Consider the following 15,281-nt stretch of genomic DNA (forward strand, 5'->3'; position numbering starts at 1 on the left):
CTAAATTCAGGTGGGATATATTCAAGGTCATATTTTGGCTCTCGTGGACTTGTTTTCATTTTCTTCAGCTTCAATTTGAATTTGCATATGAGTAACTGATGGTCTGTTCCACAGTCTGCCCCTGGTCTTGTTTTGACTGATGATATGGAGCTTTTCCATCTTCTCTTTCCTCAGATGTAGTCAATTTGAAATACATTATGATCCTGCAATTCCTCTACTTGATATATATCCATAAGAAATACAAACCAGAACACAAATTCATATGCACACCAATGTTTATCACAGCACTATTCACAATAGCAAAAAGATGGAGACCGCCCAAGTGTCCATCAGTGGAAGACTGGATAAACCAACTTTGGTATGTACACACAATGGAATATTATGGTACCTTGAAGAATAATAATGAAGCTGCAAGCCATTGCATTACATGGATGAACTTTGAGGACATTATACATTAGGAATTAGTCATAAAGAGACAAATATTGCATAAGACCATTATTATAAAAGCTTAAGATAAGATATCCATACCAAAAAAGAAAAGAAAAAAAAAATTGTTGGGTACCAGTGTGGGAGGGAGGAGACGGTAGAGAACATGTTAGGAGATAGACACATCATAGCTCAGGTGTTGTGAAGGACAATATAAAAGAAAGGGGGAGGGTAATAGACAAGAATGGAGAGCAGGGTGGAAGAACAAGGAATCTAGGGGAACACTTAGGTAGGTTTGCATGGTCTTAATGGGACAGAGGTAAATAGTGGTGCATACTCAACCTTGAAACAACAGGGCTCTGTGATACAGGGATTTGAAGCATAGTCTGAATGAGTAAAAGGGGAATTAATGTTAAGATGCTTGACTGTCTTAGGGGTATTGGTTTCCATTGCCTACTATTGTAAAATAGATACTTCAGTGCGATAGAACGGAGTATTGGTAAACACGATTACTGCAAGCTTGTAGGCCTGTCTTCAACCTGTAACTGATTGGAATACCTAAAAGGGGTTCTAGAACTTGTTCAATGAAATCGGTTTCTTGAGGAGCTTTTGTAGTGTATAGGATCTTGATCCCCATCCAGAACCTTCTGAAGTGGGACATTCCCACTTGAAAGGATATGTAGACTAGCCCGGAGCTGCTAGAGGAACAGAAGGTACTTGAAAGAAAGATTTTGTTTAGCAAGAAAAAACAAAATAAACATGGCAGACTGTTTGGCTATTACAAGAATAAGTAGGCTGTTCTCCTGGGAGCCATTAAGGGTAGCAATAAAGTCCTTTCAGGACAAACCCCTTTCCAAGACTGAAACCCAACGGGAACACATGAGCAGGCATGTAAGCTCACTGGTGACCATGTTGGTCTACTTGTGTGTGGAAGTGGGCAAAAGGCAATAATGAAGACATGGGCTGAGTTTGACCATGTTCCATAGATTCCTATCGACCTTGAGATGAGAGAGAGAAGAGGAAGGGCTGATTGGTCCAACATTTGGGGAGACTTGGGAACTCCTGAGCCCATGGACACTGTCCTAGCCATGGTGGGATAGAGCTAAGAGTGAAGTGTCCTTCTGATATGAAGTGGAGGAAGGTATGCAAGAATACCCAAACTATCAAATGCAGATGGTATGACTTGATGATCAGAATTCAACTGGAGAAAGATAAAGACGTTTGATATAGGAAGCAAATGTCAGTTGCTACAATTTGATGAGCTTGACCTCCATGTATGTATATAGTATCTTCAAATACCAACCACAAGGGAAGGAGACTTTTCATCAAAGATCAAGCCTATCTCCTTGGTTTACAGGGTTAATATGGATGGGCATCTTAGACATTAGCTACCTAAATTGGGGCCTGTGGGAGGCTGTAAAGGCATGACTTGCAAGTTTTCAAGAGGGAGATTCACTTCAGAGCATACAGGGGAAGGTAGAATCCCTGCTGGATAGTTTTCATCTTGTCTAGATGGGTCTGGTGAAAGATGGGATAGGAATCTTTTGATTCAATAGTGAGTAATTGTTATCATGACTAATTATTAATTATTATTGTCATAACTGTGAAGGTAGAAGTTGTGTAACAAAAAGGGGGGAGTAGTGAATCTTACATTCCAGGAACAGAGGACCCTACTACCATCAAGAAAGAAGAGTGTGAGTGGAATGTGGGATCCTAACCAGAGAAACAGTGACACCAAAAATAGAGGCAGAGATGATGGCATGGAGAGAGAAAGCAGTTGAGGACTCTAGACTCAGGGAACGAGAAAGGCTGTGTGCTGGGGGACTGGAGTCTGGTTTGCAAAATGTCCCCTTTGGTTGTTTAAACGATTATATAGTCCTGCATGTTTTTGTGCATGTCAAGTAAAGTAGGGAATAGAGGCAAATACTGTTAACAGATGGTGCATCGAGGGGATTGTAATCATTGCAATGAAAAAAAATATCATTGAGTACAAAACAGTTGTTCTGCCATGTAAACTATCACTCAATTCACTATAAAAGCTTTAAAAAAAAGAACATATCAAAATGTGTCTTGAAATACAACACTGTCTGTGATAGGATAATGACCATACAGCTACAAGGAAGACCAGTTAATTAATATCATTATTAGTAAGATTTACACACCAACTTCTTCCGTTTGAAATTGGTGAAGCATGTAATCAAGATGGATTGATAACTACTGGTGATTGGAATGCAAAGGTTGGAAACAAAGAGGAAGGGTCAGTAGTTGGGAAATATGGCCTCCGTGATAGAAACAATGCTGGAGATCACATGATAGAATTTGGCAAGATCAACGACTTCTTCATTGTTAATACCTTTTTTAAACACCATTATAGACGACTGTATGCATGGACCTCTCAAATGGAATACACAGAAGTCAAATTGACTATATCTGTGAAAAGAGACAGTGGAGAAGCTCCATATCATCAGCTGAAGCAAGGCCAGGGGCAGACTATGGAACAGGCCATCAATTGCTCATATGCAACTCCAGGCTGTTGTACTGAAGTACAAGTTATATTGAAGGCATTGGTAAAGAACAAGACTTCAGGAATTGATGGAATACAAATTGAAATCTTTCAACACACTGATGAAGCACTGGAGGCACTCGCTCATGTGTGCCAAGAAATTTGGAAGCCAACTACCTAGCCAACTGACTGGAAGAGATCCATATTTTTGCCCATTCCAAAAAAAGGTGACCCATCAGAATGAGGAAATCATAGGGCTATGTTATTAATATCCCATGCAAGCAAAATTATGCTAAAGATAATTTTAAAATGGTTGCAACCATGTATTGACAGGGAACTGCCAGAGGTTCAAGCCGAGTTCAGACAAGGACAAGGGATATCATTGCTGATGTCAGATGGACCTTGACTGAAAACAGAATACCATAAAGATTTTTACCTGTGTTTTATTGACTACACAAAGGCCAACTGACTGTTATCGATTGTGTGTGTCATGACAAGCTATGGGACAACATTGTAGAGAATGAGTATTCTGAATCACATAATTGTACTCATGAGAAGTCTGTACACAGACTAAGAGGGAGTTGTGTGAACAGAGCAAGGGAGCACTGAATGATTTAAAATTAGGAAATGTGTGCATCAGGATTGTATTCTTTCAGCGTATTTATTCAATCTGTATGCTGAACAAATAATCCAAGAAGCTGGGTTCTATGAAGAAAAAACGTGGCATCAGGATTGGAGGAAGACTCATTAGCAACCTTAATATGCAGCTAATACAACCTTGCTTGCTGAAAGCGAAGAGTGCGGGGAGTGCCTGCTGCTCCCGCGAGGGTCGTGGGACATGAGTGGATACGTGAAATCGTCGGACGAAGAAATGAATACAACTCGAGAGGCTTTTCAACGTTCTCTTGCTGTCTGGCTGTTCTCTCTAGCCCCTGCCCTCTGCTCTCTGCTTCTTCTCTTGCTTCTGCCCCCTCAGCCCAGCAAGTCTTTATTTTTTTATACTTAAAAGTACACAGTACATAATGAACTAACACTTTGATCTTTTCTTGAATTACTACACAGTTAATCACAACATTCTTGCACCTGGTCATTAGACAACTTTGACAAAAGTATTTCTGTGATGTTCAACTGACCTTCATCTCTTTCCTCAGCATATGATAAACGGTTTCTTTTTGTGTTCACTTAAAGATTAAGTCAAACCTTACACAAATCATTGCTACTTATCAGACTACTGATTACACTTTCTTAGTAACATAAGTTTCTACTAATCATTAATGCTTACACTACCTCATTATTCTTACTAATTATCAACTTTCTATCCTACATAATGTATTATTTATTTTTATAATAAAGGTAAAACTAACATCTACTTACTTATTTTTCTAAAGTATTCATTAAATTGCTTGGAAGTTATATGGCATAAAGCCCAACTTGGCTGATTGTTACAGGAAGTATAGATTGTTGAATCAAAACTATCTTTTACTTAAGTTCATTATTTTCTGCTTGTTTACACAGGTGCTTGTATGTAGGGGTTTGTGAATTCTAGCTAGTGACTGATTGTGGTGAGGTTTATGGGGGTAGGTCAGCTCGACTCTAAATGCTATCTGCTTTTGTGGCCCACAAATGCAGTTACTTAAGTTTTCTAAGGAAAGGGAGCAATTTATACAATTTCTCTTTGTATTCAATCCACCAAGGCTGAAAGCAATTGTTGCTAAGCTAGTTTTTCCTAAGGTTTATAGAACTCATAGTGAAAGCTGAGAATATTGCCAAATTATATATATATTTATAAGTAAAATTAAGATTACTCTATAGAGAAGGTAGAAAGCAACTTTTGAGAGCCATCTGCTCTGCCAGATTACTCTACTATTTACTGGACTGTGTCAAGCAGTAAATCGAAGCTGTCCTCTACCCTCATCGGCCGCTCCCAGCAGAAGAGCACTTAAAACACTTGCTGATGAAGATCAAAGACCACAGCCTTCAGTATGAGTTGCATTTCAATGTAAAGAAAACAAAAATCCTCACCAGTGGACCAATAAAGAACATCCATATAAATGAAGAAAGGATTGACATTGTCAAAGACTTCATTTTGCTTTGACCAACCATCAATACTCATGGAAGCAGCAGTCAAGAAATCAAAAGATGTACTGCATTAGGTAAATCTGCTGCACTAGAAGATCTTTTTAAAGTGTTAAAAGCTACATGCTGAGGACTAAGGTGCACCTGACCCAAGCCATAGTATTTTCAGTAACCTCATATGCATGTGAAAGTTGGACAGTGAATAAGGAAGACTGTAGGATTGTTGGATTTGTGTTATGATGTTGCAGGAGAATATTGAAAGTACCACGATATGCCAAAAGAACAAACAGATCTGTGTTGGAAGAAGTATAGCCAGGATGCTCCTTGGAAGCCAGGGTGGGCAGACTTCATCTCTAATGCTTCAGTCATATTAATAGGAGGGATCAGTCCCTGAAGAATGATGTCACGTTTGGTAAAGTTGAGGGTTGAAGAAGAATGGGAAGACCCCAATGAGATGGTTTGGCATAATTGAAGTAGCGGTGGGCTCAGGTATAGCAATGATTTTGTGTGGTTGGCACAGTAGTGGACAGTGTTTCGTTCTGTTGTGCATAGGGTTGCTCTTGGTCGGTGCCATATAAGGACAGTGTTTGACTGTGTGACCCTAGCTTAGCAGTGAAAGGAGAGTGGGGAAGGGAACTTCTGGTTTGGCCATTGAGACCCTTCCTGTTTTACTGGATGTAAAGGCCTGGTGTGGCACTGTAGGATAAGCGCTGGATGGGTAACCATAAGGTTGGAGGTTCAAAGCCACCAGCCACTCCTTGGAAACCCTATACAGTGTTGCTCTGAGTTGAAACCAACTTGGCAGCATTTAACAACAGTAACAACAAAAGACAGCTTTTAATACTGAATCGTAATTTTAGAGCTTATAACACACTTTAAGTATTTACATATTTCTAGTTGCTTTAAATATCCCAGGTTCTTATTTTATCCTGTAAAAATTTAAAGCTTGTTTATCCCATAACTAAATTTATATAACATTTTGCATATACCATTATCTTTGAGTTGCTTTTAACGTATAGTGTAGGCAGGGTGGAGCTGCCTGCTTAGGGTTTACTCTTTGTGGAAGTAGATTACCATATGTTTCTCCTGCGGAGCAGCTGGTGGGTCAAACGGCTGACATTTTGGATAACAGAGAGCTTACCCAGTGTGCCACCAGAGCTCCTCATTTCTGGGTATGGGGAAAGGCATAGGAAGGCATTGTGATCATACTGACCTACTCTGCTGAATTTTCCAGGGCTGCTGATCCCTTAATAAATAATTGTGACTTTCACTTTTTATTACCTCTCTGGGTTCTGAGACTAGTCAAAGGGATGGGCAAGATAAAAGCTGTTATCAGAAAATTATTTTGGCCTTTGAAAGAGGTAAAGCCAACAGTGAAAAACCAAGATGATCAGAAGACATCTTATTTGTTTCCCTACAAACTTCTCTTTGCTTAAAATGAGTTCATGTAATCCACATGAGCAAATGCAAACACTACTAGAATTAAAGTTAACCAGTTTTGAAAACAGCAAGATCTGAAGATAGAGAACTTTCACTTAATTAGCGAGCTTTGTAACTTCAAATCAGCACCCAGGTCAGACAGTTCACTGTGATGTAATATGCCCTGGTGACTTTCTGTTGGTGTTTGCTTTTTAGTTTGACATCCACAACAAGATCGAGTTCTGATGCTCTGCAAGGGCGCTATGCAGCTCCAGAACTAGAGGTAACTTCATTTCTTGTTTTGTCTTGGGAGACTCCGTTTCTGTGATGGCAATTTGTGCCGAACATTATGTAGACATTAGTTCATTTAACTGCACAACAATCCCAGCAAGTAGGTGTTTCATACAGTAAAGAATTTTGAACATTAAATACATTAATTTCACACTTGTGAGCTTTTCTACTTGCATTTGTAAAGAATTAGGGTAGTCAGCAACTGCCTCTTGGTTAGCAAAATGTCTCATTCAAAATTTTTGGTCTGGGACTTTATGGAACATCTGAAGTCCCTGGGTATTGTAAACGGTTAATGTGCTTGCTTCCAGACAAAAGGTTGGTGGTTCGAATCCACCCAGAGTGCCTCAGAAGACTTCTGGGTTTTGCTTAGAAGAAGAGAACAGAAATGTTAAGTTATTTAAACCCTGCAGACTTCCATTTGCCAGGGTCTAAACTGTACACTCTGGCTCCTAGTCTGTGTTCTTGGCCACAGAAGCCCAAAAGTTCAGCTGCCAGGGTCTCTTGCTCTTTGCTGCTAACCCTGCCTGGCCTTTGACCACTGGCTGAATCCTAACAGCTTTTCTCTGCATGGAGGAACCCTGTTATCTGTCCAGATATGGGCACTGTATGCTGCAGCTGGGTCTCCTGGGACGGTCTTGCCTGTACCTGACCTAGAGATCGTTAACCGTTACGCAGCATTGTCAATCTGCCAGCATCGTTCACCAACTCTTTCTGTTACTTAAGAAAGGAGAGAACTGCTGAGTTTGAAAGAGCCTGGTCTTTAGAAGGCAGGCGATTGTGCACACCACTGCCTGGGTGACCACCTGCTAAGTTGGTATGGTTATGGGTTTCAGTATTCGTGTTGTGTTCCGAGTTAAAGCTTAAAGAGCAGCAAACCTGTACGGTAGATTGCAGAGCAGGAAGTGAGGATGGATTTCTTCTGCTATTCCAAGGAAAAGCATCCCAGTGTTTCTGAACTGGAGAGCATGCGGAGAAGGTAGTAGCTGTTCTCCTTGCACCATGTTTCACAGGATCCCCCTTTGAAAGAGAATGATTCTCATGATAGCTTGAAAAAAGAAGTAGGACCTCAATGCATGATGTTTTGGAACACTGAAAGATACTAGTGAATCCCACTTGTCTGTTAGTTTGCCGTACTGTGGTGGCTTACATGTTGCTCTGATGCTGGAAGCTATACCACCGGTGTTTTGAGTGCTGGCAGGGTCACCCATGTTGGACAGGTTTCAGCTGAGCTTCCAGACTAAGACAGATTCAGAAGAAGGAACTGCAGACTACGTCTGAATGTTTAACTTACTGAGAACCTTTTGAATAGCTCTGGAACACTGTCAGCCCCAGATATTGAATATTGAATCATGATGCATAGCACCAGAATATTGTCAGATATAGTGCTAGAAGATGAGCCCCTCAGGTTGGAAGGTACTCAAAATACAACTGGGAAAGAGCTGCCTCCTTAGAGTAGAGTTGACCGTGGTGACATGAATGGAGTAAAGCTTTTGGGATCTTCATTTGCTGATGGCGCACTACTCAAAATAAAGTGTAAACATCTGTTAATAATGGGAACACAGAATGTACAAAGTATGAATCTAGGAAAATTGGAAGTTGTCAAAAATGAAATGGAATACACAAGCATAAATATCCGAGACTTTAGTGAGCTTGCAATGGACTGGTATTGGCCAATCAGAATCTGACATCACATGGTTTACTTTGCCGGGAATGACAGATTGAAGAGGCATGGCATCACATTCATCATCGAAAATAACATTGCAAGATCTGTCTTGAAGTATGATAGGATGTCTGTGATAGGATAATATCCATACACCTACAAAGAGGACCAGTTTTTAACCAGTTCCGGTTTTGTCTGATCTGCCATCTCCCAGATAGCCCATTTCACCTTCCGCCTGTTGCGGAGTCTGAACCTTGGAGCCACCTTCCTGCATTTGTGTACCAGCTGTCACTAGCTGGTCTTGTCCCCAGCTGTAAACCAGCTAAGAATCCCAACCTCAAAAGTTTAAGAGGATTTAATGAATTAGCACAAAAAGCAAAGCATGAGAAGATGAATTCCATGGGAGCCAATACCCTGTATTGTTCATTCCATGTTGCAGGTTGAGGCTTCCAGATGCACAGCTTGATGTGCAGGGCATATACGAGGGGGATACTAAAGGTTTCTTTATCTTTTCATCACATTTGTCACAACATTCTTGAAACCCTGTCATATTAGTAATCAGCGCCCACGACTAAGGAAGAAGTAGAAACATGCAGGATTAGGCAGAGGGTGATGCTGAATGTCAAAAGGCTGGACGGGCCAAACAAAGCCTCCACCAACCCCACGGGATGCCCTGGAACATAAGTGGTCCATCAAAGATGTCCTCCAGTAGGTCAAAACTACTCAGCCTTGGATGTGAGTTGCCGAAGAAAGGCTTGCTCTACGGAAGGCAGCTCTGTGCAGCTAAGACAAAGTCTGAGGAGCTGGATGCTGGGAGCTTTCCATTGACAGTACTCTCAGTAGTGTGAGCAAGAAAGAGGTCCTTCCTTGAAGGACTTGTGGGTGACATATCCTCATATTCCTTTTATTTCCTATTACCGGCACCCAGAACAATGCAGGTACTCAGTAAAGTCTGCAGAAGGACTAAAATCTGCGGTCCAGGACCTGGGATACAGTTCACAGAGGTGACTTTGGCATGTAGGACCTTTGCTGTTAGTTACCATCAAGTCATATACAACAGAAAGAAGCGTGGTCCAGTTCTGTGCCGTCTTCTTAGTTGTTGGCCTGCTCTAGTCCATTGTTGTAGCCACGGTGGCAGGCTGCATCTCACACCGCTGCCTTCTCTCAGAGAAGGAGCTGACATTGAGTGTTAATACATTAGGACCTGCAAAAGATGTAACCTGTATTAGGCCGAAGCCTGTCAGAGGAGGAAAACTCAAATGTTTTCCACTAATAGAGAATGAGAGAAAGTGGTCAGACTGCACTCCATCAACGATGGAAAACTTGGGTGCACTGAAAAAACAAGGCACTGTCATAGAATTCTGGCTCTCACATTTGTCACCTTGGCTCCTTGTGAGAAGGACCAGTGTGACATCAAAGACTGGCGTGTATTATGTCTTTTTTCCAGGGTTAGAGGTCAACCAGATAATGGATTCTTCTTCAAAGTTAGAGATCAAGGAGGTTATTTAGAGATGAACTGTGAACTGTATTATGTTTTCTTTTGTCCCAGCATGCCTTGTTTATATTCTTGACATACTTCACATGCTGCTTCTGTGTCTGTGTTCAAAAAATGTTTACACTTTTCATGACATACACACTTCTGATGACGTGCTGTTAGAGGGTCTCACAAAGGGAGACATATCATATTTGTCTTTCATATGAATACTTACACATATGTTTTTTGAAAACATAACAATGTCGTGTACAGCTCATTAGATTGGAAATCATAGAAACATGCAGATTTATTATGTTAGCATAATAACAACATGCAGGTCCTCACAGTATGACAAACCAACAGACAGGTGGTGGAAGAGACCTTCAGTGCTTTATTAATGTTAAAGTGAAGAGTCAAATACAAGCCACATGACTTTTGTCGTTTTTGCCTTTGCAGGTAGCTCGGTGTTGTTTCTGCTTCGCTCCCTACAAAGAAGGTGAGTAGATAACTTCTGTACGAGTCAGGCCTTGCAGATCTGGAGCTCTGCTCTGCAGGTGTTTGGAATTTGGCGCAGATATTAACTTAAATGATTTTTGTTGTTGTTAAGTGCTGTCAAGTCAGTTCCGATTCATAGTGACCCTGTATAGGGTTTCCGAGGAGCAGCTGGTGGATTTGAACTTGTGGCTAGCAGCCCAGTACTTATCCTACAGCACCACACTGGGACTCCAACTTGAATGAGATGGAAGACATTTTTATTCCACAGCTTGTTTACTGTTTAAATGCTTCTTCCACAGGAGTACTAGGTTTTGTTTGTGTTGATATTCTAGCAGGAGGAAACCAGTCTATATTTTGTCCCATGTTTAAGTTAAATTTATAGAGTTTTAGAGAAGCTGAAAGGACATTTTTTTTTAAGCAGTGGTTTTGTGAAATACCAAGAGGAGGTCCTGACACCTAATTTTTTGACCCACTTCCTTCCTTCCACTTTTTTCCTTGGGTTAGAGGACCCCAGAGGCTTGGGAACATTTGGTCTACTCTTTTTCATTTATGCTTAAAGTAAGTTTGATGTTTTTAAGGGCTCTCTTTCCTCTGCTCTGTTAAAACAAATGTGGTGTTGGATATCTTGTCTTGTTTAGTTTAGTAAAGAAGGTATGTAGTGAGAGTCTTAACTTTATGAAAAGATAAAAGTTGCTGAGGATACGAATGATTTTTGACATCTTTTCTACTGAGTGTCCCCTGGGATCAAAAACTGTGAGTGTGGTTCTGCTGAAATAGCAAGTGTGAATGTGTACACTCATCTAACACGTGTTTCCTTTTGTGGCCTACAGATGCTGAAGAGCAGCAGAATCTGAAAGAAGGATCACGGGTCATTTATGATGAGAAGAGGGGCACTGTCTATAGTTACCCCTACTTCCACTTCGTCTTCTTCCTGGCATCCCTCTATGTGATGATGACAGTTACCAGCTGGTTCAAGTATGTGACTTGTTTCCTTAGACAATATAAGGGCAGTCTTTTTAAAATTACATGCAAACTAGCCAGTTTAGTTGGTACTTTAAAGTACCTAGGCCTAAATGAAATCTGGAGTAAACAAAACTCTTGGAGCACTAGATCAGACAGTGTTCTGCTGCGGTTAGTGTGGTTTTTACTGACCACCGGGTAGTAGATTGCTGAGGTAAAATGGATCTTGGCTGAAAGCAAAATGGTGACTAACAAAAAGATGTTTACCTGTGTTTTATTAATTACACAAAAGCATCAACAAACGGATGCAATTCTATGCCAAGAAATTTGGAAGACAGGTACCTGGCCAAACGATTCGAAGAGATCCATATTTGTGCCCATTCCAAAGAAAGGTGACCCAATGGTACAATATCAGTAATATCACATGTAAATAAAATTTTTATGAAAGATCATTTTAAATGGTGCCCATGGTGAATTGGGACTCCTGGTGTGGCATTGTGGGTTAATGCCCCAGACTGCAAATCCGTTTGAACTGCAAGGTCGGCAGTTCAAGCTCACTAGCTGCTCCTCAGAAAAACAGGATCACTAGGGTCAGAACCGACTCGATGGCACTTCACACAACAACAATGGTGTATTAATAGCGAGCTGCCAGAAATTCTAGCCAGAATCAGAAGAGGAGGAGGGGTATCACTGCTGACGTCAGATGGATCTTGGCTGAAAGCAGAGAATACCAGGATGATGTTTACTTGTGCTTTATTGACGATGCAAGGCCTTCTACTGTGTGGATCATAACAAACTAGATAACATTGCAAAGAATGGGTATTCTAGAACATGTACTCATGAGTTACCTATATGGAGACCAAGAGACAGTCATTTGAACAGAACAAGGGAATACTGAATGGTTTAAAATCAGAGAAGGTATGCACGAGGGTGGTATCCTTTCATACTGTCCCTTTAACAAAATAGAAGGTGACCTCTACTGGGGCAATTTCTGAAGCACATAGTCATAGCAATGGAGGAAAAACAGAGATGGAATGTTTCTCAGAACTTCTGAGCCATTAGCCACCTGCTTTAACAAAGAGGAAGTACAATTTTTAGTCTTTTTTTTTTTTTTTTAAGTGTGAAATGTGGTTTTTCAAAAACAAATAATGTGGAGATACTGAAAGTAACAAAGTGACATTCTGCTTACTTCTCCCCACCCAGAGATAACCACTCCTAATAATACAGGAGCTCTGGTAGCGTAGTGGTTACGAATTGGGCTGCGAACCGCAAGGTCAGCAGTTCGAAACTACCAGCTGCTCCGCGGGAGAAAGATGAGGCTTTCTGCTCCCGTAAAGATTTGCTATGGGTTGGAACTGACTCGACAGCACTTAACAACAACAACAACAATAATACAGTGCATGTCCTTCCTTTTCTTTTCTATTTATTTACAAACATACTATTTTTGAAGACATAAAAGTGACTCTGTGTGTTTTTCCTCCTGAAGGACCTTTCTCTCTCAGCACATAGAGATTTATGTGCTCTTGAAGGCAGATATAGTCATGCACTTGGCATGTTGTTGTTGTTATTAAGTGCCATCGAGTCGGTTTTGACTCAATAGTGACCCTACATAAGGTTTCCAAGGAGCCACAGTTGAGTTTGAACTGCCAACCTTGTGGTTCGCAGTCCAGTGTTGATCCCACAGCACCACACCACTTGGCTGCTAGCAGAAAACCTATAGGTTCGAGTCCCCAGAAACACCTTTTGAAGAAAGGCCTGGTGAGCTACTTCTGAAAAATTGGCCTTTGAGAATCCTATGGGACAGTCTTCCCTTGACATACATGGAGTTTCCCCGAGTTAGAATTTACTCAACAGCAATTGGTTACATGGAGATTCATTCCTTTTATACAGATCCACAGTTTCTGTTTATTCATTGACTCAACAAATATTTGAGCAGCTACTCTGTTCTACACTGATTTAGGTGACAGGGCGTACATTCCGCTGGGAGAGACAGATTGTGGTCAGAATGAAATTCAGGAGTCAGGTGGTGACTGCTACGTCTTTCTCCCAAAGAGTGACTGGTGGGTTCAAACCACTGACCTTTTGGTGAGCAGCAAGTACTTAGAACCACTGCACCACAGGGTCTCTTGAGTATCGAGGAGCAAAATAAAATGGCAAAGGAGGGGAGCCCTGAGGGTGATGGGGTGGTGGTTTCAAAGCAAGGTCAGAGAAGACTCACTGAGAAGATTCTCCTGGAGCCTCCTGAAAGAGGGAGCCGATGTGCTTTTAAGTGCTTCCCAGTGATTCAGACTTGGGAAGCTGAAGAAAGGATGGAGGGAGCTATCTGCAAAAAGACAACCACAGTTACAGTGGTGAATAACTGCTCTCAGGACTGACTGTGAGGGTTGGAAATGTAAAGGTAGATGTTTTGTAGCAAAAGGATGGGAGTGATTGACTTTACAGTCCAGGAGTGGAGGTCCCTGGAACCATCAAGCGAGAAGAGCAGAGTGTGGGACTCTACCCAGAGAAGCAGTAAAGCCAGAGATGGAGGCAGAGATGATGACGTGGAGAGATGGGGACTGGGGACTCTAGACCCAGAGAGGGAGAGGGGCTGTGTGTTGACCAGGGGGCAGGCTTGCAGGGTATACTCTTTGGTTGGTTGATGGTGCATGGAGGAGGTTGTAACTATGGCAATGAAACGATATACGATAGGATGAATGTAAAGTTAATGTTCTCCCATGTAAACTATCACATAATTCACAATAAAACATTGAAAAAAAAAAAAGACAACCACAGGTATTGGTGAGGATGTGGAGAAATCAGATCCCTCTCATTCCGCTGGTAGAAACGTGAAGTGGTGAAGCGACATTGAAAAATAATCTGGCAGTAGTTCCTCAAGTGATGAAATATAGAATTACAGTATGTTCTTGGAATTCCACTCCTAGGCATATACCCAAGAGAAATGAAAACTTAATAGCCACAGAAACCTTGTACATGAATGTTCACAGCAGTATCATTTATAACAGCCAAAAGAAAACAACTCAAATGTGTAACAAACGATGAAGGGGTAAACAAAACAAAATGTGTCATATCCATATAATGGAATGTTATCTGCCCACAAAAGAGTGAAGTATTATTTCATGCTACATCATGCCTGAATCTCTAAGAAACATTATGCTTCATGAAAGATGGCTACCCATCGCAAAGGACCACACATTGCGTGGCTCCTTTTATCTGAAACGTCCAGATATAAATTCATGGGGCAGCGATGGTGATGGCTAAAGGGGGTGCAAGATTTCTTTTGGGGGTGATAAAAATGTTCTAAAATGGATTGTGGTAAATATACTAAAAGCTATTGAATGACATACTTTAAATTGGTAGATTGCAAGGGATGTGAATTACATCTGAAAGCTATTTTTAAACAAAGGGAAGAGAAGGTGGTGATGTAGGAAGCCTTGTAAGACCTTCTCCCCACCCACCACTCTCTTCCTGATCTGACCATATCTGGGCCTCTTGTTTCCACAGTTATGAAAGTGCCAACATGGAAACCTTCTTCAATAAGAGCTGGTCCATCTTCTGGGTCAAGGTGGCCTCCTGCTGGATGTGTGTGCTGCTGTATCTATGGACGCTGGTTGCTCCCCTCTGCTGCCCTTCTCGGCAGTTCTCTGTCTGAGGAGCTGAACAAGCATCCCAGGTGTTTACACAGTGACTGGTTCCCTCTGGAAGTTGACAGGCCCAACTGGCTTGAGTGGGTCTGAACAAGTTTTCAGAAAAAAAACCCTGCCGATGACCTTCTTTATTATGAAATTGAAAAAGAAATCACCAGTTTTTCCCAAAAGAATTTTTGACCATACTGATCATGGCTGATATATGTTGTATATCTTACCCTAGATACTGGAATACTAGTTAAGTTAATAATTTCCGTGTGTGTGTTTTACTGGGGCGTCTCATCTTTTCTTAGGGAGAAAAACCTATGTTGTGTGGCATATCCTTTTTCA

General features: G+C 41.2%; 1 protein-coding gene across 1 annotated transcript in view; it reads left to right on the forward strand.

Moving 5' to 3' along the window:
* The window catches only part of SERINC5 (serine incorporator 5), a 78,334-nt gene extending 63,378 nt beyond the window's left edge, over positions 1-14,956 (forward strand). Inside the window, exons 8-11 of the mRNA XM_006875179.1 lie at positions 6,641-6,707; positions 10,306-10,345; positions 11,175-11,319; positions 14,809-14,956. Of these exons, the coding sequence (XP_006875241.1) occupies positions 6,641-6,707; positions 10,306-10,345; positions 11,175-11,319; positions 14,809-14,956 (400 nt within the window). The remainder of the gene's footprint in view (positions 1-6,640; positions 6,708-10,305; positions 10,346-11,174; positions 11,320-14,808) is intronic.
* Positions 14,957-15,281: the final 325 nt, after the last annotated feature.

This window comes from Chrysochloris asiatica, unplaced genomic scaffold (assembly GCF_000296735.1).
Source record: "Chrysochloris asiatica unplaced genomic scaffold, ChrAsi1.0 scaffold00313, whole genome shotgun sequence".
In the NCBI taxonomy this organism is placed as follows: Eukaryota; Metazoa; Chordata; class Mammalia; order Afrosoricida; family Chrysochloridae; genus Chrysochloris; species Chrysochloris asiatica.